The sequence below is a fragment of the Phycodurus eques genome, chromosome 3 (genome assembly GCF_024500275.1).
Source record: "Phycodurus eques isolate BA_2022a chromosome 3, UOR_Pequ_1.1, whole genome shotgun sequence".
NCBI lineage: Eukaryota > Metazoa > Chordata > Actinopteri > Syngnathiformes > Syngnathidae > Phycodurus > Phycodurus eques.
Genome location: NC_084527.1, coordinates 17,404,604 through 17,429,582, shown reverse-complemented (window position 1 = coordinate 17,429,582; position 24,979 = coordinate 17,404,604). Strand labels below are relative to the sequence as shown.

The 24,979-nt window shown below is 40.8% G+C and overlaps 2 protein-coding genes across 6 annotated transcripts; both read right to left on the bottom strand.

Moving 5' to 3' along the window:
• Positions 1–236: 236 nt before the first annotated feature.
• Positions 237–15,307, bottom strand: LOC133400072 (alpha-2,8-sialyltransferase 8E-like). Of its 5 annotated transcripts, XM_061672290.1 has the most exons (7): positions 14,899–15,307; positions 13,723–13,878; positions 3,674–3,794; positions 2,914–2,952; positions 2,649–2,790; positions 1,421–1,623; positions 237–1,076 (listed from the first exon to the last, which is right to left on the bottom strand). In XM_061672290.1, the coding sequence occupies exons 2-7, from the start codon at positions 13,763–13,765 to the stop codon at positions 602–604; spliced, it is 1,023 nt and encodes a 340-aa protein (XP_061528274.1). In that variant the 5' UTR covers positions 13,766–13,878; positions 14,899–15,307; the 3' UTR covers positions 237–601. The 5 variants fall into 5 exon arrangements, with proteins under 5 accessions (XP_061528274.1, XP_061528275.1, XP_061528278.1 ...); XM_061672291.1 differs by lacking the exons at positions 13,723–13,878; positions 14,899–15,307 and adding an exon at positions 6,753–8,023; XM_061672294.1 differs by lacking the exons at positions 13,723–13,878; positions 14,899–15,307 and adding an exon at positions 6,890–8,023.
• Positions 15,308–19,617: 4,310 nt separating this feature from the next.
• On the bottom strand, positions 19,618–24,976 carry tmem167a (transmembrane protein 167A). The gene is made up of 4 exons (XM_061672295.1): positions 24,927–24,976; positions 23,175–23,284; positions 20,588–20,622; positions 19,618–20,461 (listed from the first exon to the last, which is right to left on the bottom strand). Exons 1-4 carry the CDS (start codon positions 24,927–24,929, stop codon positions 20,391–20,393), a joined length of 219 nt encoding a protein of 72 aa, XP_061528279.1. The 5' UTR covers positions 24,930–24,976; the 3' UTR covers positions 19,618–20,390.
• Between the last annotated feature and the right edge of the window lie 3 nt (positions 24,977–24,979).

Genomic DNA, 24,979 nt, shown 5'->3' with positions numbered 1-24,979 from the left:
CATATAAACAAGCAACAATTCGCACTCACATTCACACCTACGGGCAATTTAGAGTCTTCAATCAACCTACCATGCATGTTTTTGGGATGTGGGAGGAAACCGGAGTCCCCGGAGAAAACCCACGTTGGCACGGGGAGAACATGCAAACTCCACACAGGCGAGGCCGGATTTGAACCCGAGCCCTCACAACTGTGAGGCAGATGTGCCTAACTGGTCGGTCACTGTGTCGGAGTGTATGTATGTGTGTATGTGTGTGTGTGTGTGTGTGTGTGAATTGTCCATTAACGATATGTCCATTCATTCTTCAGTCTTAACATCTACAAAATAAGGGCGTAAGTTAGACTCCTATAACTCTATACTGTTTATAATTCAGGCAGTAGCGGAAATATCAAAAACATGTTCAATGTCAAAATTCGTGATACAAACTGCAAAACAGCCTTTACTCAGTAATGGCACATTAACAGAAATTATACACTTTTACATTACAATATATTGCACCCCTGCAACATACATTGCTTATCACAGTATCTCAGCGGTTTAGGATTATTATTATTATTATTATTGTGGTTGGTAGGAAAAAGATTCCTAAGGTGGAAAAGAGTCACACCCTTCCAATGGCTGGACACGCCCCGACTTGCAAGTCCTGCTCGAACAGCTCGGATAGCAGTTGATGCTCCTTGGGCATGTCATGGAAAAACGAATTGAAACGGATGTTGTCGTAGTAGTGATGGGTGAGCGTGTGTCCGTTCGGGTGTTGGCTGAAGGGCCAGAAGCCGTACAGGTGCACTTGGGCGCACAGCTCCAGCGCCAGGCTGGCCAGCATTATGCCAGTGGTTAACCGACGGGGCTTGAGGCCTTTGGCGGCCCAGAACCGGGACAGATTGCGTAGGTACTCTGGGTTCCAGAAGACGGCACGAGCAGGGCTGCGGAAATCTTGCAGGGTCTGGGCTGCCCGCGTCGACACCAGCGTGTTGAAGCTGAAGGAGAAGGCGGGAAGGATGATGTGGGCCTCCCCGTAGCTCTTGACTGCTTCCACAAATTTCTGCTTTGATTCCAAATCCAACAGAGAGTTGTACCTGCGGGGGAAAAGAGTCCGGTGGGATTAGCATCTCAAAGCTCCCCAGTGCTCCTCAGGGACAGGTTAGAAGTCTAAAATCGTTACAAAACATTACAAAGTGGCTGCTATCTAACACACAGGAAGCTTTATTTCAAACAGCTCTCTATCTGCTGGACCCTAAAGGTCACAGGCCCACTTGGCCCAAATGTAATGGGTTTTACTGGCACTTTTGTCTAAAATACAACCAATCAACCCAGTCCAGTGAGCCTTTAAGGATATCAACCCTGGAACAGATTATTTATGTTTCCATTATCTCCTATGGGGATTTTTTTAGAATCAGAAGGGACATGACATCAGTATTACTTTATGAGGATGGTGGGGTTGGCTGTGACGACGTCCGTCCTGACCCCCACGTCTTTGGCGTATGTGTCGTCCAACGGCGGTAGATTGGCCCTCATCACAAACTGAGCCGAGTCAATCGTTTCGCCGCACCCGCTGTCCTTCAGGATGCCTCCGTTGCCGACCACAGCGCACGTTTTGAACATCGTTTTGGAGAACGGCTGTTGCTAGAAATCAACGCAATGAAAGTCGGATTACGCGTATCTGAAGTCAACGCTGGAATCTTAATTTGAGAGGTAAAAAATGAACTAACTAACTAACTAACCAATCAACTCCCTCTTCTTCTTGCGCTTAATTGCGCTGCATCTACAGTACATCCAGGAGAACCAAGTGCTGCCTGGCATGTTGTGGGACAACATGGTAATCCACTGAAGGCATGCAATTACAAATATGAACCATGTATATAGTGGGTGTTCACTATATAATGAATTAGGAAATACTATACCTATAGCCATACATACCGGTAATTATGTTTATTACATGTAAGATGATAAATGTAGTAAGTAGCCTAATACACGAGAAAAAGGGTTTTGTAGCAATACATAAAACATTTTGTTGTATGTTCTGTTTGTATGTTTTGCTGCTCTGTGTGTAAAAGTAAGTTGTTTGGAAGTTTATGAGTACAGTAACATTTCCGCTTATTTCCATTAGCTCATCTGTGACGTTTCATATTCTTTGATACCATTAAGCCAGCAGAATGTCGCTCGAGGAAATGTTGTGGTTTGTTTGAATATTTTGGTGTGTTTGGTGTTGTTTTTCCCCCCATGTACATCACAGTTGTACAGTCAATTTCAATTGGGAGTGACTGTTACCGAATATCACTATATTGAAAATCTTCGAATATCCCGCTTTATTGGTGATTCTCAAAATATGGTATACTGTATGTACCACGAGTGGTAAGTGGTCTCCCTCTAATGTAACGCGAAAGAATCCTTGCCTCAGTACAGTTCAGTTATCCATCCATCCATCAATTTTCTTTTACTCCTTATCCTCACTTGGGTGACGGGCTGCTGGAGCCTATCCCAGCTAGCTTCGAGCAGGAGGCGGTGCCAGCCAGTCGCAGGCTTGTTAAGTCGTTTTTGTGTTTTGAAACTTTTATTTAGGTACAATTTTTACTTAACTTTTTTAACTTTTATGTGCAATACATTTCAATTCAATCATATTTTTAGTAAACTTATTTCCCCCCGCGTACCTTTATGAAGGTTTTGAAGATGTCCGGCGTCACCTTCTGCTCAGTGTTGTCTCCGTCGTAGTGGAGAACGGTTCCCACGGGCATTTTGGCCTGCGAGACGATGGCCGTCTCAAACCCTCGACAGCAGCTGTTCAGGTTGGACCTGTGAGACACACAATGTTTTTTTTTTTTTTTTTTTTTTCAACGTTCGGCTACCTTGTATGTCAGCTTAAGTCTGCTTGTTGATGGCGAGGAAAAAAAAGAGGCCGCTTCGGTCTGCACTAACCTGAATTCTGCTCGGTCATGTTTCGGAGGCGCCACCGCACTAAAATGTATCATTAAGTAAAGAAACTTTATAAGTTAAAGCATAAGATACATTTCATGAGATACTGTATCTCATGCAACATTATGAGGACTTCTTCCTCTTCTTCTTCTTCTTCTGATTGTTAATATATTATTATCAGTAGTAGTACTAGTATATTATTATTATTACTAATACAACTTAATAATATTAGTAGTCCATCCATCCATCCATTTTCTGTACCGCTTATCCTCACTAGGGTCGCGGGTGTGCTGCAGCCTATCCCAGCTATCTTCGGCCAAGATACACCCTGAACTGGCCGCCAGCCAATCACAGGGCACATATAAACAAACAACCATTCGCACAACATTCGCACCTACGGGCAATTTAGAGATCAACCTGCCACGCATGTTTTTGGGGATGTGGGAGGAAACCCGGAGAAAACCCACGCAGGGAGAACATGCAAACGCCACACAGGCGGGGCCGGGATTTGAAGCCCGGTCCTCAGAACTGTGAGCCAGACGCTCTAACCAGTCGCCCACCGTGCCACCTAATATTAGTAGTAATAATAGTAATAATTCACGATATGTACAGTACACGTCTTGATGGATGGACAAAGTTAGAAGGTCTTGCTTATTTTACACACCTCACATCTCCCCTGTGCTAAGTAATGTTTTATTACCCAATAGTATAACTAGTGTTTTACTACATAAGTAATGGAACGAAAGCGATGACTGGTACATACCTCATGTTGTTCATCAAAATAATGTACAAGATGCTGCTGATGGTCACCAGGCATAGAACAGCGATGTTCAAAGATCTGCGACTCAGCATTGGAATTGATTTTGGTGGTTGTTTCTGTCTGCCTTTTGACAAAGTCACGTTTAGAAAATACGGATAATTAACATTTTCATTTTGGCAACAAAACCAGCAAGCTATAAAATCCATCCATCCATTTTCTGTACCACTTATCAAATCACCACCTGAAAGAACAAAACTGACAGTAAAAAGTCTCTACCTACCTTTATGCCACAGGATTGGAAAAATAAATGCATCTCATTGCGTTCTAACCTGTCTGACCAAGGCCATGCATGACCACTCCCATAGACGCTGATTGGAGCTATCTTTTTTAAGTGTAGTTTTCCACTGCACAAACAATCAATCTCAACACAAAATGCATCAGGGGCGGGGATGCGGGTGTACTGTTGTTTGCTGAGAGGAGCGCCAGTCTTCTCTGCAACCAGCCATCCTTTTAACCGCTTCTCTTCACTAGGGTCACGGGCGTGATGGAGCCTATGCCAGCTATCTTCGGGCGAGAGACGGGGTACACTCTAAACTGGTCGCCACCCAATCGCAGGGCAAAACAACTATTCACACCTACGGGCAATTTCGTCTTCAATCAACGTACCATGCATGTTTTTGGAATCTGGGAGGAAACCGGAGTACTCGGAGAAAACCCAGGCAAGCACTTGGAGGACATGCAAACTCCACACAGACGAGGCCCTGCGATTGACTGCCACCCAGTCCAGAGCGCAGCCCGTCTCTCCCCGAAAGTCAGCTGGGATAGGCTACAGCTCACCTGTTGACTTGATAGGTAAGTGGTATAGGATGATGGATATTTTTCTCATTTCATCCTCTCTCTCTCTCCAACTAATTTAATCCCCTGCCATGAGCCTGCTCACCATTGCCTAGCTGCTTATCCTCACTGTGGTTGTGTGCGTGCTGGAGCCTATCCCGGCTGTCTCTGGGGGAGTGGCCGGGTTCACCCTGAACTGGTCGCCAGCCAATTGCAGGAAAAATATTTCATTTACAATATATTTTTTTAGAGTGATACAAGCACAGTGAGATGCTGTAGCGTAGATACGTAACTGTGGCGAGCGGTGCTGCGCCTTCGCTACCTAAAAAGGCTGCTGGGCGGTAGACTTGCAGTCCGGAGTTTTTAGCCGAGCGGTAGCGCAAGGAGCTCTCAATCTGTGAGGACGGGGGGTGGTCCATATGCGGTTGCGCCTCGTGTGACGCCCACCTTTACTCAAAGTTGTATACATATATGGATTGTTGGCTTTACAGCTTACGTATAGCAAAAACACATCTTTGATGTTGCGACACTCGCGTGCCAGACACGACATGTGCCAACAATTTTATAATAAATAAAACAGTCCTCACCCATTTGTCTCAGATAAAGTTGCCAGCGCTGTATTATGAGACAGCACAATATAGTAGGGATGCCGAGGCTGAGGCAATGAATCACTTGGAGACAATTGGCCTGAAATGATTCACTGCTTCATTCATTCATTCAGTCATCCATTCTTCATTTGACAGACTTCAAATGAGCGCCATCTGTTGGCTAAACCCGTGTATTGCTTTCAAAGGAATCGTTGCCAAAGCTTCTTTCATGGCTGTCATGTGTCTCACTGTTACATGTTACACAATAAAGACCAAGTTGTCAATCATGAAAGCCCAAGCAGCTACAGCTGCGAGGTCTCTGTTTTCAGAGAAATTATAAAATTCTACATTCTTAAATTATTTTAGTCGTCACCAATAAGTGTATTTTTGAGGCTCTAAACATCCACGAAAACTCATGAAATTTTGCACAAACATTGGGCCTGGTGAAAAATTAGCTTTTTTTGTGCGATTACCAAAAAAAAAAAAAAAAAAGAAATGGCTCAACAGCGCCCCCTAGAAGCATGCCTAAATTACATAAACGCACAACTCGGTGCTACGGTTGACCTACGGCTCAGAAAATTGGTACGCATATAAAGCAGACCCAGACGCACAAACAAGTCAGTGCGAGTCATACCGTAAACCTAACAGGAAGTGACCTATGACCTTTTGAAGAATATTTTTTTTTTTTAAATGTTTGCATTTTTGCAGGGTTTATACTTTTGCGAACTCCTCCTACAGCTTTCATCTAATTCACTTCAAACTTGGTCTGTAACATCTCAAGACATGGGACATGTCCAAGATGGCGCCTACCCGTGTGGACGCCTCGGTTTCGTGCTCTCTAGTATTTGTGTTTTTCGTTCGTCTTTGGAGACATTACGCGCCTCACTTACACAAGAGAAGACTTGCTAAACATCAGGGAGTATACCCCGGACTTTCTTCCACCAACTTTTGCAAATCCGCTCAGGGGGGGCGACTGCGGTCTATGGTGCATGGAGATGGAGGCGACGTAAGGGGAACCCCGCCGGCATCCAAGTGAAGCTCCGCAAAAGAGAGGATACAGATTGGCATTTCCATCGATCCACCTCGCGAGCCTACGCTCCCTACCCAACAAAATGGACGAGCTTCATCTTCTGACAAAGACCAGTAAAGACTTCGGACGTTCCGCCGCCCTGTGCTATACGGAGACTTGGCTTTGTGAGTCTGTCCCCGATGGCGCCGTAATGCTTCCCGTCTTCCATCTTCACAGAGCAGACCGCGTCATGGAGTTATCGGGGAAAACAAAAGGCGGCGGGATATGCTTCTATATCAACGTAAAAAGGGTGTCCGGGCGTCACGGAGCTCAGCACACACTGCACCACGCATTTAGAGTCGCTGTTTTGGAACTGTAAGCCATTCTACTCGCCTCATGAGTTCGCATCTTTCATTCTCGCTGGTGTTTACATTCCGCCTCAAGCTAACACGAATGTCACACTGCTAATGCTCGCTGAACAAATAAACGAAATTAAAAAAAAAAACACCCGGACTCACCCCTCATTATTCTCGGGGACTTTAACAAAGCTAAACTCAACCACGACCTCCCTAAATACAAGCAGTACATCGACTGTCCTACCAGGGAAAATAACATTTTAGACCACTGCTACACTACACTAAATAACACATACCGTGCCAAACCTCGTGCAGCTCGGGGCTCATCTGATCACTGCTTAATTTCCTTAATACCGACACACAGGCAATAACTTAAATGTGCGAAGCCTACGGTAAAAAAGTGGCCCAACAAAGCAAAGATAGAACTTCAAACCTGTTTAGACTGCACAGACTGGAGTGTCTTTGAAAATTCAGCTGGCAGCCTGGATGAATATACGGACACTGTCACATCCTATATCAGTTTCTGTGAAGATGTGTGTATACCATACAACAAAGTCATTTCGCACATTTAATAACAACAAACTGTGGTTCACTGCCAAACTTAAGCAACTTCGCCAGGCTAAAGAGGACGCATATCAAAGCGGGGACAGGGCCCTGTATAATCGAGCTAGAAACTAGCTGACTAAAGAAATTAACATTGCAAAGAGAAACTATGCAGTAAAGTTAGAAAAAACTCTTTACCGCTAACGACTCTAAATCAGTCTGGCATGCATTACAATCGCTAACCAATTACAAGCGACCAACCCCCCAAACTGAGAAAAATGGAAGACTTGCCAACAACTTGAACACCTTCTACTCCAGATTTGAAAAGGACACTTACGCACCCCACACCCACCCAGCTGCACCACCGACCACAATCACACCTCTGACCTCTGCGTTGACCATCCACAAACAGAATATGAGACGCATCTTCAAACAACAAAAGATCAACAAAGCGGCAGGCCCAGACCTTGTGTCCCCATCCTGCCTCAAAGTCTGCGCAGACCAGCTCGCTCCAGTCTTCACACAAATCTTCAATAGATCTCTGGAACTGTGCGAAGTACCATCCCGGTTCAAACGCTCCACCATCATTCCAGTCCCCAAGAAACCTGCAATCCCGGGTCTGAATGACCTGTCAGACAGACAGACCTGTCACCTTGACATCTGTGCTCATTAAGTCGTATATGGATTACTTGGGTTGTTCCCAACAGCTGGTGAGGTCATTTGACAGACTTCAAATGAGCGCAATTGTCAGGTCAATAGCACCTTTGAAAGTATATTTAGTGAGAAAAATGGTGACGTGTTAAATACTTATTTCAGCCGCTGTATATATAATTGCCCAGTAACTCGTCATCGATTCATTCTTAAGTCTTAACATCTATAAAATAAGGGTGTAAGTTAGGCTTCTATAATTCTTAACTGTTTATCATTGAGGCAGTAGTGGAAATATCAAAAACATGTTCAATGTGGGCGGCACGGTGGCCGACTGGTTAGAGCGTCAGCCTCACAGTTCTGAGGACCCGGTTCAATCCCCGGCCCCGCCTGTGTGGAGTTTGCATGTTCTCCCCGTGCCTGCGTGGGTTTTCCCAAAAACATGCATTCATTGGAGACTCTAAATTGCCCGTAGGCATGACTGAGAGTGCGAATGGTTGTTTGTGTCTATGTGCCCTGCGATTGGCTGGCAACCAGTTCAGGGTGTACCCCGCCTCCTGCCCGATGACAGCTGGGTTAGGTTCCAGCACGCCCGCGACCCTAGTGAGGAGAAGCGGCTCAGAAAATGGATGGATGAACCCCTGGAAGTCACTGATGGTGTAGTGGTGCACTCGCCTGACTTTGGTGTGGGCAGCGTGGGTTCAGTTCCCACTCACTGATGGTGTGAATGTGAGTGCGGATGGTTGTCCGTGTCTATATGTGCCCTGCGACTGACTGGCGACCAGTTCAGGTTGTAGGCCGTTTCGCCCGAAGTCAGCTGGGATAGGCTCCAGCGCCTTGCGACCCTACCCAGGATAAGCGGTGTTGAAAATGGATGGATTTTTAACAAATCTTTGGGTGCCGAATCAAAAACTGATCTCAGGTTTTCTCTATCACGTCACGTTTTTGAACTATAGATCCCCTTTTTCTTAAAAAATATGAAAAATACTGTACTTAACATATATGTGCTTGTTTTATAAAACTTTAGTTTTAATCAGGATAAAAATCTTAACGCAACAGAATTTGTTTTCTTCAAATTGTTCCCCTGTGTTGTGAAACAGAAGACCTTCTCAACAAAGCTGTAATAATCTTAGTTGTTTTTAGCAGAGGATAAAGAATATATATCCCTGTGATTGCAGTGTTGTTGTTTGCTCTACCGTTTGTGTTCAAATATTTTATTTATTTAAAGGTTTATAATTACTCCAATAGCGATGCTAGTTTCATTAGCCCGCCTACGGCTTTTTGCATCGTGTGTTAGCGTTAAGCTAGCAGATGTGGTTTAGTTAAATACACAATGTGTAATTCTCTGTATTTTGTTACTTTTAGCGTAAACTTCAACTAAAGTGGGAGTGCAACAAACATCTTGAAACATGCATTTGGCCCCCCTTTTAAAGAACCGTTCACTATCTGCTAAACTGCGACTTGTAAAAATCGCTGCCGCCATAGGTAGCGCTCATAAAGTGATGTGACAATTTTGTGCAGAACGGTAACAAGGACAAAAATGTGAATCACATCATCTTTTCCTCTCCACAGATAAAGATTTCATGATAACAAGGCTTCACTGGTATTTACAAATGGATGAAGTTGTGACTATTAATGGCCCACGCACCTGATGAATTACACATAGTGCACAGTGTTAAACCGAGTCACCGGAAGTCATACATCACCCTTCTATTTCCTTTTACACACTTGGATAGCACATTTGGAATGAAACGTCTTTCAAAGAATTAAGAATGATCGTAAATTATACCGTTTTCATGTTCAGATGTCATGGAAGCTGTAATTATATGGAGTAACTTGTGCCACGATTAGGAAAGAACATTTCTCTGAGAGAATTAATTCTCATGAGTCATCAAGTTTCATTTCTGAAGGGTATCGTGTGGGGTTGTATAAAAATCACAGCCATCATTTGCCAAACACATACTGTACAGTATTTCTTTCCTCTTGGGTGATCTTTTCCCAGCATATGTAAATGAGATTGCTCATGTCCACTTCCAAGTCTCATATTATGCACAATCAAGTTCCTTCCGCAGAGTGAAATGAACTGCTGCCCATCTTGGCCACATGGGGGCAGTATAAGACCTCTATACAGTATAGACTCAGTTCCTCGCAGAGATAAATAATATATGGATGTGAGTACTGTTATATTCAATGTCTGGACGTGTCAATTGTAAATCACATTTTTGCTTGCAACACAAAGCAAAACAAAACAGAAACCCCCCCCAAAAAAGCAAAGGCACTTAACTTAAACTAAGTTGGGGCCATCCAAAGTCAAAGTATGTATAAAAATATAAAACTTGATGATGCAGAGGCCTCTAGGCGTCATATGGTTTACGTTTATTATTTTAGTTATAGTATGCTGCGGTGTATAACTCACTGTAAAGCGTCATATTGAGAGGTGGTTCAAATATTACGGTCTCCTTAATTTTCAACATTCAAGAGTAAACGTTTTGTCCTCGTCAAAACTCAGGGTGGATGTGAAAGTAACTCCTCCAGTTCAGCAGGACTCTTCTTCTCGAAGTGGGTGTGTTATTTTCATTTCAGAGAACCAAATCGTGTGGTCATACAAGTCTTCGGCACATGGCCCCCAAACATCATTGCTTGGTTACATCAGCAGAGCTGCCAAAACAACACTAATGATGGAACCAGTGTGTCAAAATGCCACTTAATGAAAATATGAAGAAATTATACACTTAAACTTTCAACTTTTTAATGGAGATTCATGCTTATCCCACTCTGTTATGTGGAATTCACGGATAAAAGTATTGCTGTTGGTATTATTGAAATCGATTTTTTTCTAGTACAAGACATTTAATGTGTTAAATACACAATTGCAGATAAATAAAGGACAGTAAATTATAGTCATGGTCAATTGAAGCTCTCCAAAGTGTGCTTTTAGAAGAAGGCTAAATTAATTACAAATACATATGAAAGTGAATGCAAATAAATATACTGACCGCATCATTACTGGTAGTTGACTGTATAGTATACTGTGTAAGGCGGGCACACCAGAAGGAGCAGCACAATTAATTGAATTGAAAAACTAAATAGTGATGCAGAAACAGTTTATTTAAATTCTATTTTTATTATTCTGTTTTTTATAAACTATAATATTATAGAGTTGTATTTTCGTGGCATTTGCAGTCATTTCATGGAGAAAGATGGTTTGGGATATAAGTGTTTTGAGATACAATTGTGGTCACAGAATGAATTAAACTCATATCTCAAGGCACCACTGTATGCAAAATGTCTGTGATGAAACAATATCACTATTAATATTAATAATGACAAGGAAAACATAATGAAATCCTCAACGAAGTCATTTCATCAGTTATATTTGATATGTAAATTAGTCATCGAGAGAGAGGTGTGAGGTGTTTCGAGGGTACTCAAGAGCTATTTGGAATTTTAGATAATCTCTAGTTATCACTTTTACTACAGCTGAGTTTGCATTTCAAGTGTTAATTTCCATCAGTTGCAAGTGCAAGTGTTTCTATGGCATCTTTGACAGATGAAGTTGAAGAAAAAGTCACGTTCCACCTCATGTCTGGAAAATTGCCTGTTAAACTCCAGAGGCCATGCGTGCTTGCCAAAGTGTTTTGGTTTTCCTGGAAGTGATAGAAAAACTCTGGTAAACAAACACTAATGATTGCACACACACCTAAAGTAATTTTGTTTTGGGAAGAATACTATATTAGAATATACAGATTTTTATTGTGGTATGTACTACATAGGAGTATTTCAATCTAATCGAAACAGCTGCAATTTATTCAGAATGCTGCAGCTCTGGTTCTGACCAGAACAAAGAGGTCAGAGCATATTACTCCAATTATTAAGTCTTTACACTGGCTCCCAGTCAGCTTTAGAATAGATTTTAAAGTTCTGCTACTGGTCTATAAATCACTAAATGGTTTAGGTCCTGAACACATGAAAGAAATGCTAATTGAATATCAACCCAGGAGAGCTCTGAGATCGACAGACTCAGGTCAAATAGTGGAGCAAAGCAAACATGGTGAAGCAGCATTTAGCTGTTATGCTGCACACAAATGCAATAAGTTACCAACAGAAGTGACGTCAGCCCCAAGTGTGAATGTTTTTAAGCCCAAGTTAAAAATTCTTCTTTTTTTTCCCTCATGCTTTTTAAAGCATTACCACTTTTAAATATTTCTTGCACTGTACTTTGTTTTAATTGTACTTTTATTTTTTCCTCTTTGTTTTAAATGTTTATAAGCTGTTTTTTTTCTTTGTTTTTAACTGCTTTTAATCATGTAAAGCACATTGAGTTACCTTTTGTATGAAATGCGCGATACAAATAAATTTGCCTTGCTAATCAAAGATTTACAGAATGTGTCCGGTGTTTATCCAAAAACCAGGCATTAATTCCTGCCCTTCTTCAGCCATTGGAAATATCAATGCAGTAATTAGCTCTCAATAGATACATCCAGGGGTGTCGAACAGGGGGTAAAAAATTGACACTTTCAAGGCCCCTCACGCCCCTCCGTCGCAAATCATTTCGAGAAGGAAAATCTACGTCCGAACCAATGTCCAAATGCTTTTTTTCATTGCTGAAGAACTTCTTGGAGTCAGAAGTAAAGTGCAAATACTTAGAGATGAAAATGGGTGCAGTGTATTGCTTTCATGAGTATTTACAAGGACATTTGGAAGGTGCCGTATGGGGCAAAAATAACTCTTCAACACACACCTAAAAAAATCTCTCACTCACAAAAAAATACCTCACATGCTAAAAAATTCTCCCATTCACCCAAAAAAAACTTCTCTCATGACTGCCCTAAAAACTCTCATCACACCAAAAATTCAAATTCACGACAAAAATCTCACCAAAAAAACCTGACATGCCACAAACCAAAAAAACTCAGATACAAATGGTAAATGGACTGCACTTTATCTCCACCATCACAGTGCCCAAAGCGCTTTACAAAGCCTCACATTCACCCACTCACACTCACACATTCATACACCAATGGGCGACTGCCGCCATGCAAGGCGCTGCCAGACCCACTGGGAGCAAATTAGGGTTCGGTTCAGTGTCTTGGCCAAGGACACTTCGACATGCGAACAGTCATAGCCGGGATTTGACCCAGTGCTTCGGTCACTGGACAACTTGCTCTTCCTACTGAGCCACAGCTGCCTTACACTAAATATTTCTCAAATTCACCCCAAAACCCTCGCGCAAAAACTCAGACATTGAATACCTTGTTAGGCCAGAAATAACATTTACCTCTCACTGTCACACCAAGATAACTTCTCACACTCCAAAAACGTTTCTCACACACCGAAAGACCTCACAAAGAACATCACCTACACCGAAGAAAACCCCTAACATTTTCACCACAAAAATCTCCCACAAAACAGTTCTCACGTCACTCAAAAACTTCACTTATACCAAAAGATCTCACTCAGAACAAATAATCTCTCACATACGCCCAAAAACTCTCACACATACCATTCACACCCAAAAACACACACATTCACACAAATAAATCTCACTCAAACAAAAATTGTTCACACAAAAAACTCACAAACGCCATAAACCTCTCACATTCACCCAAAAAATGCTCATGCCCACCCAAAAAAAATCTGCTGTTATGCTGCACCAACTCAAAGTGTTGTACGTACACTGGCTCCCTCTAGTGGTACGTGAAAGAATTACTAAATTAAATGTTCAAACTGTGCAGAAATGTTACAGTGACATCGACTTTGTTTTAATCCTGGACGGTACACTTGTTGAGTACAGTTCAGCTGTATGTAAATTGTATGTACATTTGCATTTAAGCTTGAATAACTTTGTTTTTAAACATCCAATTTTTACTTAACGTTTATGTTCCTCTCACATTGCGTCGGAGGTGGTTTGGTTTTAAATCAAAAGCAGCCGCCCAAATTAATTTGTCATCCAAGATAGCAGTAAACCAAGAAACCACTTACCATTCAAATAAACCAAGATGAAAAAATAGACCGGGATACATTGGATAAATAAAACAAACGTCGGAAAGCACTGAGTCATAACGCTGTACTCACTGACTTCTGTCCTCTCTTGAGGGCCTATGGTCCTCATCAACATCACCTTTACATTTTTCAGGCCTTCTGTTCATCTTCCCAGAGAAATAGAGAAGTGATGAGATTAAAACCATTGAGGACACTTCTGGTGGGCTCAGCAGGGAATCGTGGAGACAACTGACAGAAACAAATAAACTACAATGGTGATTCAGGTAAGGAAAATGTTGTACACTTCAAAATGTCTCTAAAAAGGAAATTCTAATAAAAAGACATTTTGAATCATTTTGCAATAATCTATGTCCTTAAAGATTCCAAATTTGCTCATATGGCATTGTTTGGGGTACACCAGTCACTTTATAAACTTCTTTATTCATGTTTGTTTCCCCCTGAAAGCCTTTTATGGAAATAACAGAGAAGATAACATTTGAGACATGTATTACTGCAGCCAGTTCAAAATTACATACATTTTTAAAACACTACCTCGTTTTATGTAACATTCACAGATGTTGTTTTTTCCCATTTAACCATAAAATACAATGTTATAGTCTTGATTAAATCATATTCTTGAAAGTGTTTTAAATTATTTGCTTAACGGAAGAATCAATACATGCTTTGGCAATGACAGCCAGTTATGTAAATAAAAGAACTACATTTTTCATTATATCAATTACACGTACAGTGGTGCCTTAATACAATGTGCATTGCTGCCACAACAGAGGGGGGGAAAAATCAGTATGATGTCATAAAGTGATATAAAAAAAGTGTTACGTTTGACTTTGGCTAAAAAATGAAGAAAAAATGAAGCAATTCCTTCCGATTCAGGTCACTGGCAAAGCCCATTGACGGTACTGTATGGGTGTATTCTTTCAAAAACTCTCATCTTTTTAAACAGTAGGTCTTATTTTTTTTTTTTTTTTTTTATACAGTATTATAGAAGAGCAGCATAATTAGGTAGCTGGTAAATTTGATTCATGAGACACAAAGAAGATACCTTCGTAAGGCTCTGAAATCTACCTGGACTTGAAGGAATTGCTTGGATTTGTATTGCAGAATGTGAAAGTGAAGCATATCACCTTATAACTTGAGAACCTATTGTGCTAACTAACATGCAGGGCTGATCAAAGCTTCCATATCTTTTCCCTTTCATCATCAACAGAGGCATTAAGGTGATTCATTGACATCAGTATCTCTGCTTACCCAAGATAGAAACAGATGTCTGAGAGCTTCCTGCTTCTCTGTGTCTCCCTTGGCCGTGTCCTGGCCTGATAATCACGACTTTACCGGCAGGCCTCACTTGAACTCGACCTGGCAGGGCCCAAAATGAACGCAAGCCAACATGGCACCCAAACAAGGCACGGAACATGTGGGAGTGATGGGATACGGACACTCAGCAGGTATCAGACTATCGAAGGTGAGTGCGTCAAGAAGTCTTCCGCTTTATTTAGGTCTCGCCACTACATGGGAAAGAGGAAATATTTGTCTGGGAGTGCTTCTATTATCTGTTCATGTAGCTAAACGTTCTCTTACAACTGACTGATGCAAGAATGCTGCAATTTTATGCCTAAATAAGGAACTACAGGCACATAACAATGGATTATAACTGTGATTGTCAAAGTGTGGCACACGGGCACCCTCTAGTGGTATGCGAAATAATCACTGCCCAAGTACAGTTCAGTTCAGTTCAGTTGTATTTAACTTTTAAGTTGGATGCATTTGCATTTAATCTTAAACTCATTCACTGCAAGCTCTTCTCAAAGCAGTTCCCCATATTGCCATTTTGACTGATCGTTCAAGACCCACAAAATATTGTGTTCTGTGACAATATCGGTACCCAACCTGCCAAAAGAAAGCTGAGTCTCTTTCACTTGTTTCTTTTTCTGAGCTTTTTCTGCTCTTTAGTAATCAGCAGTAGAACTTGGGTGAGTTTCACCAAAAACTGATTTCTGACGTTTGTTGCTTTTGTGAACCTCAAATTATACAACAACAAAATCAAGGCATTTTTTAAAGCACAATAATAATTTATTTACATATCTAAAACTGGGAAACACCGTGAGCAATATTGACTCACCACATGGGTAGTGTGGCTTTGTTACAAGGCGTTTGCCATTCACACCATGAACTGTCTCATCTTTTCTTATAATCGCGACCCGTTATACTAAATACCTTGACAAATACTGTCTTCACACACACAAACACAGCCCCCTCCAAAAGTATTGGAGCGGCAAGGTCAATTCCTTAGTTTCTGTTGTATACAGAAGTCATTTGGGTTTCAGATCAAAAGATTAATAGACAAAAGTTCAGAATTCCAGCTGTTATTTCATGGTATTTATATCGCGATGTGTTAAACAACTCAAGACCGAGCACCTTTTGTTTGAAGCCACCCACTTTTCAAGTGAGCAAAAGTATTAGAACATGTGAATGATGGGTGTTTGTCATTGCTCAGGTGTTGCCTTTTAGATTGATTGCTTACACATTAGATAGTGCTTGTTTTTGGCTTTCGGTTTCACCTGTGAAAACTGCATTTGCCGTTAAGCAATCATGCTGACCAGAGAGCTGTCTATGGGAGAAAAGCAAACCATTTTGAAGTTAAGAGAAGAGGGGAAATCGATCAGAGCTTTTGCACAAAAATTGGGCACAGCCAATACAACAATTTGGAAAGTCCTGAAAAAGAAAGAAACTAGTGGGGTACTGAACAACAGACATCGAACAGGTCATCCAAGGGTATCTATCGACAGCTGTTGATGACAGCAACATTGTGAGAGCTGTGAAAAAACACCCATCCGCACGGCAGTGGTGAAGGTATCACAATACACTGTTCGAAGAAGACTTTTAAAGAAGAATTATACAGGCCATACCACAAGATGCAAACCACTCATCGGCAAAATCAATCAGAATGCCAGATTGGATTTGGTAAAGAAGTACAGTGAGGAGCCACAAACGTTTTGGAACAAAGTTTTCTGGACAGATTAACTTCTACCAAAGAAGAAGAAGAATCTTTTATTGTCGTGAACATGCATGCATGTACACGAAATTTGTTCTCTGCATTTAACCCATCACAGTAAACACATACACATGTTAGTGGAACACACTGGAGCAGGGGGCAGCTGAAGCAACTGGGGAGCATTTCTGGGTATCAGTGTCTTGCTCAAGGACACCACAGCCATGAGTCTGGGGGATGGTCCAGTTGGGGTCTTGAACCTATGTCCCCCACGGTGGCAGGCGATGATCTTAACCATTGGGCCACAGCTGCCCGAGTGATGGAAAGGCCAAAGTATGGACAAAAGAAAGGATCTGCTTATGATCCAACATGCACAAGCTCATCTGTGAAGCATGGTGGAGGTAATGTCATGGCTTTCGCTTACATGGCTGCTTCTGGAACGGGCTCACTCGTCTTTATTGGTGATGTAACTCATGATGGTAGCAACAGAATGAATTCTGAAGTCTACAAAACCACTCTGTCTGGCATTTCATACAAAAATGCATCCAAACTAATCGGGAGACGCTACATCATGCAACAAGACAATGACCCAAAACACACTGCCAACACAACAAAGGACTTCATCACGGGGGGGGAAAGTGGAAGGTTTTAGACTGCCCACTTCAATCACTACACCTTCACCCAATAGAGCATGCATTTTACCTCCTGAAGACGCGACTGAAGTTAATTTAATGTCTGTTCAGTTAATTTAATGTCTGTTCCAATACTTTTGCACACTTCACAAGTGGGTGGGTTCAAACAAAAGGTGCTCTGTCGTGAGTTAACACATTTAGATGCAACTACAATGAAATCAAAGCTAGAATTCTAAATTTTGTCTCATATTCATCTTTTGATCTGAAACCCAAATGTCTTCAGTATACAACAAAAACAAAAGGAATTGACCTTGCTGTTCCCAATACTTTGAGGGGACTCTACAGGTGTTAGTCATAGAATTTGAAATTCAGTAATTCCATTTAAAAAGTGAAATCTGTATGATCCATACAGTCATTTCAGACAGACTGACATATTTCAAGTGTTTATTTCTTTTAATGTTGACGATTATAACTGACAACTAATATAAACCCCAAATTGAGTGTCTCAGAAAATTAGAATATTGTGGAGCGGTGCAATATTTTAGACACCTGGTGCCAGACTCTAATGAGCTACTTAACTCAAAACACCTGCAAAGGCCTTTAAATGGTCTCTCAGTCTAATTCTGTAGGCTACACAATCATGGGGAAGACTGCTGAACTGACAGTTGTCCAAAAGATGACCATTGACACCTTGCACAAGGAGGGCAAGACACAAAAGGTCATCCCCTTTCTTGATTGGCCAGCATACTCGCCTGACCTCAACCTCATAGAAAATCTACGGGGTATTGTGAAGAGGAAGATGCCCCAACAATGCAGAAGAGCTGAAGGCCACTTTCGGAGCAACCTGGGCTCTCATAACACCTGAGCAGTGCCACAGACTGATCGACTCCATGCCACGCCGCATGCATTGCTGCAGTAATTCAGGTAAAAGGAGGCCCAACTCAGTCTTAAGTAATCTTAATTTTCTGAGATACTGAATTTGGGATTTTCATTAGTTGTCAAAATTAAAATAAACATTTGAAATATATCAGTCTGTTTGTAATGAATGAATATAATATAAAAGTTTCACTTTTTGAATGGAATTACTGAAATAAAGCAACTTTTTCATGATATTCTAATTATATGACCAGCACCTCTACACACACACACACACACACACACACACATATGCTCCGTTCAAGTGTGAGGTGCCTAAACTTGTCCGACTTCCAACATGTTGGCTTTCTCTCCCTCATTAGGGGCGTGACAAGCCGAGAGTCAGCACCAAATCTTCCATACTAATCGCAAATCCAAAGTGATGCAACAGCATCGACAGGGGTTTGTTAGTCATTACAGTGGTTTACAAATGCAAGTTTCACAGAACCTATTCCATGCCATATCAATGAAAAATTTACTTCATGAGTATCTTCATCAGGAGTGCTCAACGGCTGAATTTCAGTTGACAAATATAAACATGCACGGCAGTGAATGAGTTCAGATCCGTTTGATTCTGAAACATTTATTTAGGTACAATTGTGAGTTTTATGTGCAATACATTTTGTTTAAATCTTTGCCCCCAACATTTAAGTTTGGTGTTAATTTTCAAACTGTGCATAATGTTAGTTGCTCACAATAGTATTAAATACACGTTTTGCGGAATAATATATAATTTTTAAAATGAATGCTTAGGCCTGTTACACTACTATATTGTAATGTTGGTAACAATTGTGATACTTGGCGAGATATTTTTTTAAAGGTGATACTTTTAAAAAGTTTCCGAACTATTGAATTTATTAGAGAGAAGTTACTTTTGTCGTTCCGTTAGAAGGCCAATTCCTACAAATTTCTACATGACAAAAATAAAAAATCATTTTGTTTATATATTGTAGTTTCTTGAGATGGTGAATTTTTGGTTTTCATTAGGTGTAATCTTTAATCATAAATATAAAAAGTAAAAACAGGAAATATTTCACTGTGCGGTGAATCTGAGTTTCACTTCTGAATCAATCAACCGAAATAATGACGAAACTGTTCAACAATATTCTAATTTATTGAATTGTACCTGTTATCCTGTATAGTATGAAAGATTTAAGGGCATTCAGTATAATTTACATTACTGCCCAACAAATCACTAATACTTGTAACATGTAAAGTATTGGTGATTATCTGTCAAATGAAATGCATCAACATCTTGACCATTTGCATAATTTAATATGATCCATCATTTCCCATTTTACAATCAGGGTACATTGTTGCTTGAATCTTTCATTTTCCTGCGTTTGTTGTTTTTAATCGCAATAAATAAATTAAACAATTGAACACTATGGTTCTTGCTCATCTGCTATCTTTTCAAAATATAAAGTAGAATTAAAGTGGGGCATTGACTTTATTGTGTTTGGTACAGTACATTGTCATTACAAAATAACCTAAGATTTTACATGGGGTTTTTCTCTTGTGATGTGATTGTGACGTTCTTTTACAGCTCTTGTGTTGGAAGCCATTTGTTTGTACAGTTTTGTGAGTGTAGGACATAATGGCAACAAAATAATTGGTCTTACTGCGCATGTGCTCACATTCTGTTGTCAGCTAACAGTCGCCAAGGCAGGTGAGTGTTGACAGGAAGGTCACATCGGAGGTTATCACAAGGCCTGTCTCACTGCAACAAGCAGGGGCGATACAATTTACATCATTCTCCTTGGTCCGCTTGAGCCTACCGTGGAATATGAAGGTGATTTTTTTTTAGATCAACAATGGGGTGATGAGATTAATAAAAGACACGTCTCCACGCCCAACCCATCTACAAAAACATAAAAGCAAACTTGAGAACAAAGATCACAATTTCTGGGGGGGGGGGGCAATTGTTTGAGACGTTTCGGACAAGCATCGTTTGATCCCAGACATTGATTTGAGAATATCAATTCTCTCTCTACCCAGGTGGATCCACAAGAATGGAACAAGGACAGACCTCTGTGTCCGCAGAAGAATGGACATACTCTGGTCCATGTCTACAAGGAGTGAGGGCATTTCCCTATTTGTACATTATCCAACACTGGAGTTCTTGCTGTGCTTCTACAATAGCATTCATTGTCCATGTTGTTCTTGTTATCACCGTTTCCTTCCTTCTCCTCCTCTTTGGATGGCTACTGTAAGAACAGGATACTAAACGCCATGACGATACAGCAGCAGGCCACCCAAGGACTCTTCCGCTCACCTGAAACAGATGAATAGTATCAAGATCACTGTAAAGTTACAGAATGATTGATTGAATTTCAAATTGGATTTAAATGCGTTAGAGACAAACTGCGCTATGCAACTTTACCCAAAAAAAAAGTCTCACCTATTCTGGCACACTTCCAGAAAATCCCAAGAAGCCTGAAAGATAAAATAAAAAATTTAAATCACACTTTCCTGTTTAACTATTTGCACATGCGTCACTGAATGATTAACAGCCTTGCCAACAAATAAAACTAATTAATTAATTCATTTATTTATTTATTATAAAACTATTTATTTTCTGGTAGGAGGAGTCCCTTCCATCTTTGAGGCTGTTTGACATGCACACCACATTGCATTTGTGTTTGCTCATCAACTGTGTTTCCTATTCTGGAGCACCCTACCTATGGACATTAGCGCAGTTACCTCTGTGGAAATGCTTAAATCTTGACAAATTTATTTCTACACATTCACATTTGGTTAAAGCACACCTAATATGAAACTGGTCTCTTTCCCTGCCTCATATCCTGTGATCAGTTTTTTTGGCCTGTTATACTGCCAGCCTCCTCTCCTGGCCGAAGAGGGGGGCTTGTCACTCGCATAATAGGTTTGGCAAGTTTTTACGCCGGATAACCTTCCTGACACAACCAACCCATTTTCTATCCGGGCTCGGGCCATCAGTGGGTGGGTATTGGGGCACTGATTGAGAATCGAACCTGTGCCATCTGCATGAAAGGCAGAAGCTTGCGCCACTAAACTACCAATGCAATTATATTGCAGATGTCCATCCAATGTGTGTGAGATACAGTACCGTGAAAGCGTATTGGCCCCCTTCTCAAATTCTTAGATTTTTGGATAGTTTCCCCAATTTAATGTTTAAGATCATCAAACAAATGTAAATTTCAGACAAATATACCCCAAGTAAACTTAAAATGCTGTTTTTAAAAGGTGGTTTCATTTATTAAGGGAAAAAAATATTCTCAGTTTACCAGCAAAAATAGAGGGTTTTCAAGTATGAACGGCCTTTTTAAGGTCATGCCTGCATTTCAATTGGATTCAAGTCTGGCCTTTGATTTGGCTACTTCAAAACCTTAAATTTGTTTTTCTTAAGCCATTCAGAATTTGACTTGCTGCTGTGTTTTGGATCATTATCCTGCTGCAGAACCCAAGTACGCTTCAGCTTGAGGTGGAAAACTGATGGCTAAACATTCTCCTTCAGGAAATCATGGTTCCTTCAATCATAGCAAGTTCGCCAGATCCTGAAGGAGAAAGCAGCCCAAGACCATTACACTACCACCATCCCGTTTGACTGTTGGTATGATGTTCTTTTTCTGAAATGCTGTGGTACATTTATACCAGATGAAACGAGACATACACCTTCCAAAAAGCTCAACTTTCATCTCGTCAGTCCATGTAATATTCTCCCAAAAGTCTTGGGAATCATTAAATTATTATTATTATTATTTTTTTTTTTTACAAAAGTAAGATGAGCCTTTATGTTCTTTTTGGTCAGCAGTGGGTTTCGCCTTGCAACTCTGCAATGGATGCCATTTTTGCCCCGTCTCTTCCTTATTGTTGTGTCATGAAAACTGACATTAACTGAGGCAAAGGAGGTGTGCAGTTCTTTAGAAGTTGTCCTGAGTTCCTTTGTGGCCTCCTGGATGAGTCATTCCTGTTCTCTTGGCGTAATATTTGTCAGCTGGGAAGGTTCACCACTGTGCCATAATTTCTCCATTTGAGGTTCATTGCTCTCCCTGAGGTTTCGCAGAAATCCTAAAGCTTAAGAAATGGCTTTTGTAACCCTTTCCAGATTGATACATGTCAATTACTTTATTTCTCGACTTCTGGAATTTCTTTGGATGCTGTCATTTTCTCGCAGCTTTTTAGATCTTTTGTCCGATTCGATTTTGTTGGGACAGATTGTGTTTAAGTGCTTTCTTGATTGAACAGGTCTGGAGGTAATCAGATCAGTGAAAATTAACCACAATTAATTCATGATTTAACAAGGGGAGCGGGGGGTGTCATGACCTTTTCCACACAGGGACAGGTAACTTTGAATAGTTGTTTTTTTCCTTAATGAATGAAATCACCATTTAAAAACAGCATTCACTTGGGTTCTATTTGTCTTATATTTACATTTGCTTGATTATCTTAAACAAAATGGGGAAACTATGCAAAAATCTAAGAATTTTAGAAAGGGGCTAACACTTTTTCACAGCACTGTATTTTACTTTCATGCATGAGATAATCTTATAATAGTACAAATGGCAGATAAACTATGAGTGGGATGAATGGTTACATTTTAAATATTTGTATTACCACACAGGATTTCCCCGAATGCCCATTGTACACAAAGATAATCTTGCCAATTTGGAGCCTGATTCATCCCTTCCGACCAAAGTCACCAACGGCCCAATTATCCCTTGTCTCTCGAGAGGCAATAAAATCCCTAGAAACATCTTTCACTATGATGCAGTGTAGTTCTACACTACTACAATACAAATTAATTAATATCTACATTACCAATAAACAAGAGTGCACTATTATCTTAGAATAGTTGTAGTGTGGGCGTACCTAATCAATGGGCAGTTTGTTTATGTTGCACTGCTTCTGGACACAAACACTGACTGCATGCTTGTGATCATTCATTCAATTATGCCACAGAATACAGTCCAAACATGTTCAAGATGTAGATTACGCGCACATAATACCCGGTCTTATTCTTGTCCAGCAGGCTGGGAGCCAGCGCTCTGATGTAGGCACAGGTACATATCAGGAGAAGAATCACTGTGAGCAGTGACTGGAAGTTGAAAATGGCTGACTGCAAAATTAAAAAGAAAGCAATCAAATTTTAAACATGATCCAGTTCAAATCATGCCAAGAAGGAAGCTGTTGGGATTTGTGGATTTACAACTTCTTACTCACACTTTTTAAAAAAAAAAATAGATACATTTACTTTCCTTTTATTATTTCATTGATGTAATTTGTACATGTCTCCTCAATGTAGAGAAGATCTCATGTCTGAAGTAAACCAAATAAAATTCAGATATATCTTCCATCAGGACTTTGGCTTTGGAACCCAAGTGCCATAGTGCAAGTCCCGCTCCAGATAAAACAAACAAACAAAAAAAAAACGTAAAATAGCAACTAGTATGTTGAAATCCTAATCTGTTTGACGATTGCTGTCGAGCTGCCCTTGAGCAAGGTAACAACCGCACCTTTTAGTTGAGTGATTCTTAAAGTGTTGTATGCGGGCTCCCTCTAGTGGTACGCAAAGAATCACTGAATTAAATGTTCACACTGTGCATAACGTTACAGTAGCTTAAATATTATTATTATTATTATTTTTTAAATCCAGTACATTAGTCAAATACAGTTAGTTGTCCATTCATCCACTTTCCGTACCGCTTATCCTCACTATGGTCGTGGGCGTGCTGGAGCCTATCCCTAGCTATCTTGGGGCGAGAGGCGTGCTACACCCTGAACTGATCGCCAGCCAATCACAGAGCACATATAAACAAACAACCATTTGCACTTACAATCGCACCTACGGGGAATTTAGAGTTTTCAATGAACCTACCATGAAGACAGCTGGGATAGGCTCCAGCAGTACAGAAAATGGATGGATGGATGCATGTTTTTTGGGATGTGGGAAGAAACCGGTGTACCCGGAGAAAACCCACACAGGCACAGGGACAACATCCAAAATCCACACAGGCGAGGCCGGGAATTGAACCCCGACCTCAGAACTGTGAGGCTGTGCTAATCAGTCGTTCACCGTGCCACCACAGTTTAGCTGTATTCAACTTACAGTTGTAACATTCATGTTACAACTGTATTGTACTTACTTAAGTTATTTAACTCGTGTAAAAAAATAAATACATAAAAAAAGGTTTATGTAGGATCTAGTTCAATGTGTTGTATGTAACAAATGTGTAGAAAGCTGTGCCTTTTTGACCACACAGCAACTATTTGAGGCACTCTTAATACATCCATGCAGCATCTTCTTACTCGTTGCATGTGCTTTAAATTACAATTATGTGCAAGGTAGATACTTCATGAAATGGTGGTGCATGAGGTGGAAGCGTCCTCGATGGGACTGTTGCAGCTACGTGGCACATTACACTTCATGGTGCGCGCAGACCAGCAGCAAGGAAACAAGATAAATGCTCATATGACCCATGTTGATAAGGCACGATCAGTTACAAGGTGGCGTTCATCGATGTTTCGGTCATATTTAAACGCAAAACGTCATCGTTTACTTTTATTGACTGGCTAAACACTTAGCATCATAGCTAGCGATAGCCAGTTGAGTCACAAATCCGTCCAACTACGCAGATAAAGGCGCGCTTACTAAGTCAGTGGACCTGCAACAGGGACGTGATTATGCATGCACAATTTAAATCACGATTAAATGTATCATTTAGCGTGCACGTGCACTTTATGAGCGAAAATATGCTTACCATTTTGATTGTGCGTCAACGCCACATGACACTTCCGGTCTTACGTACACGTA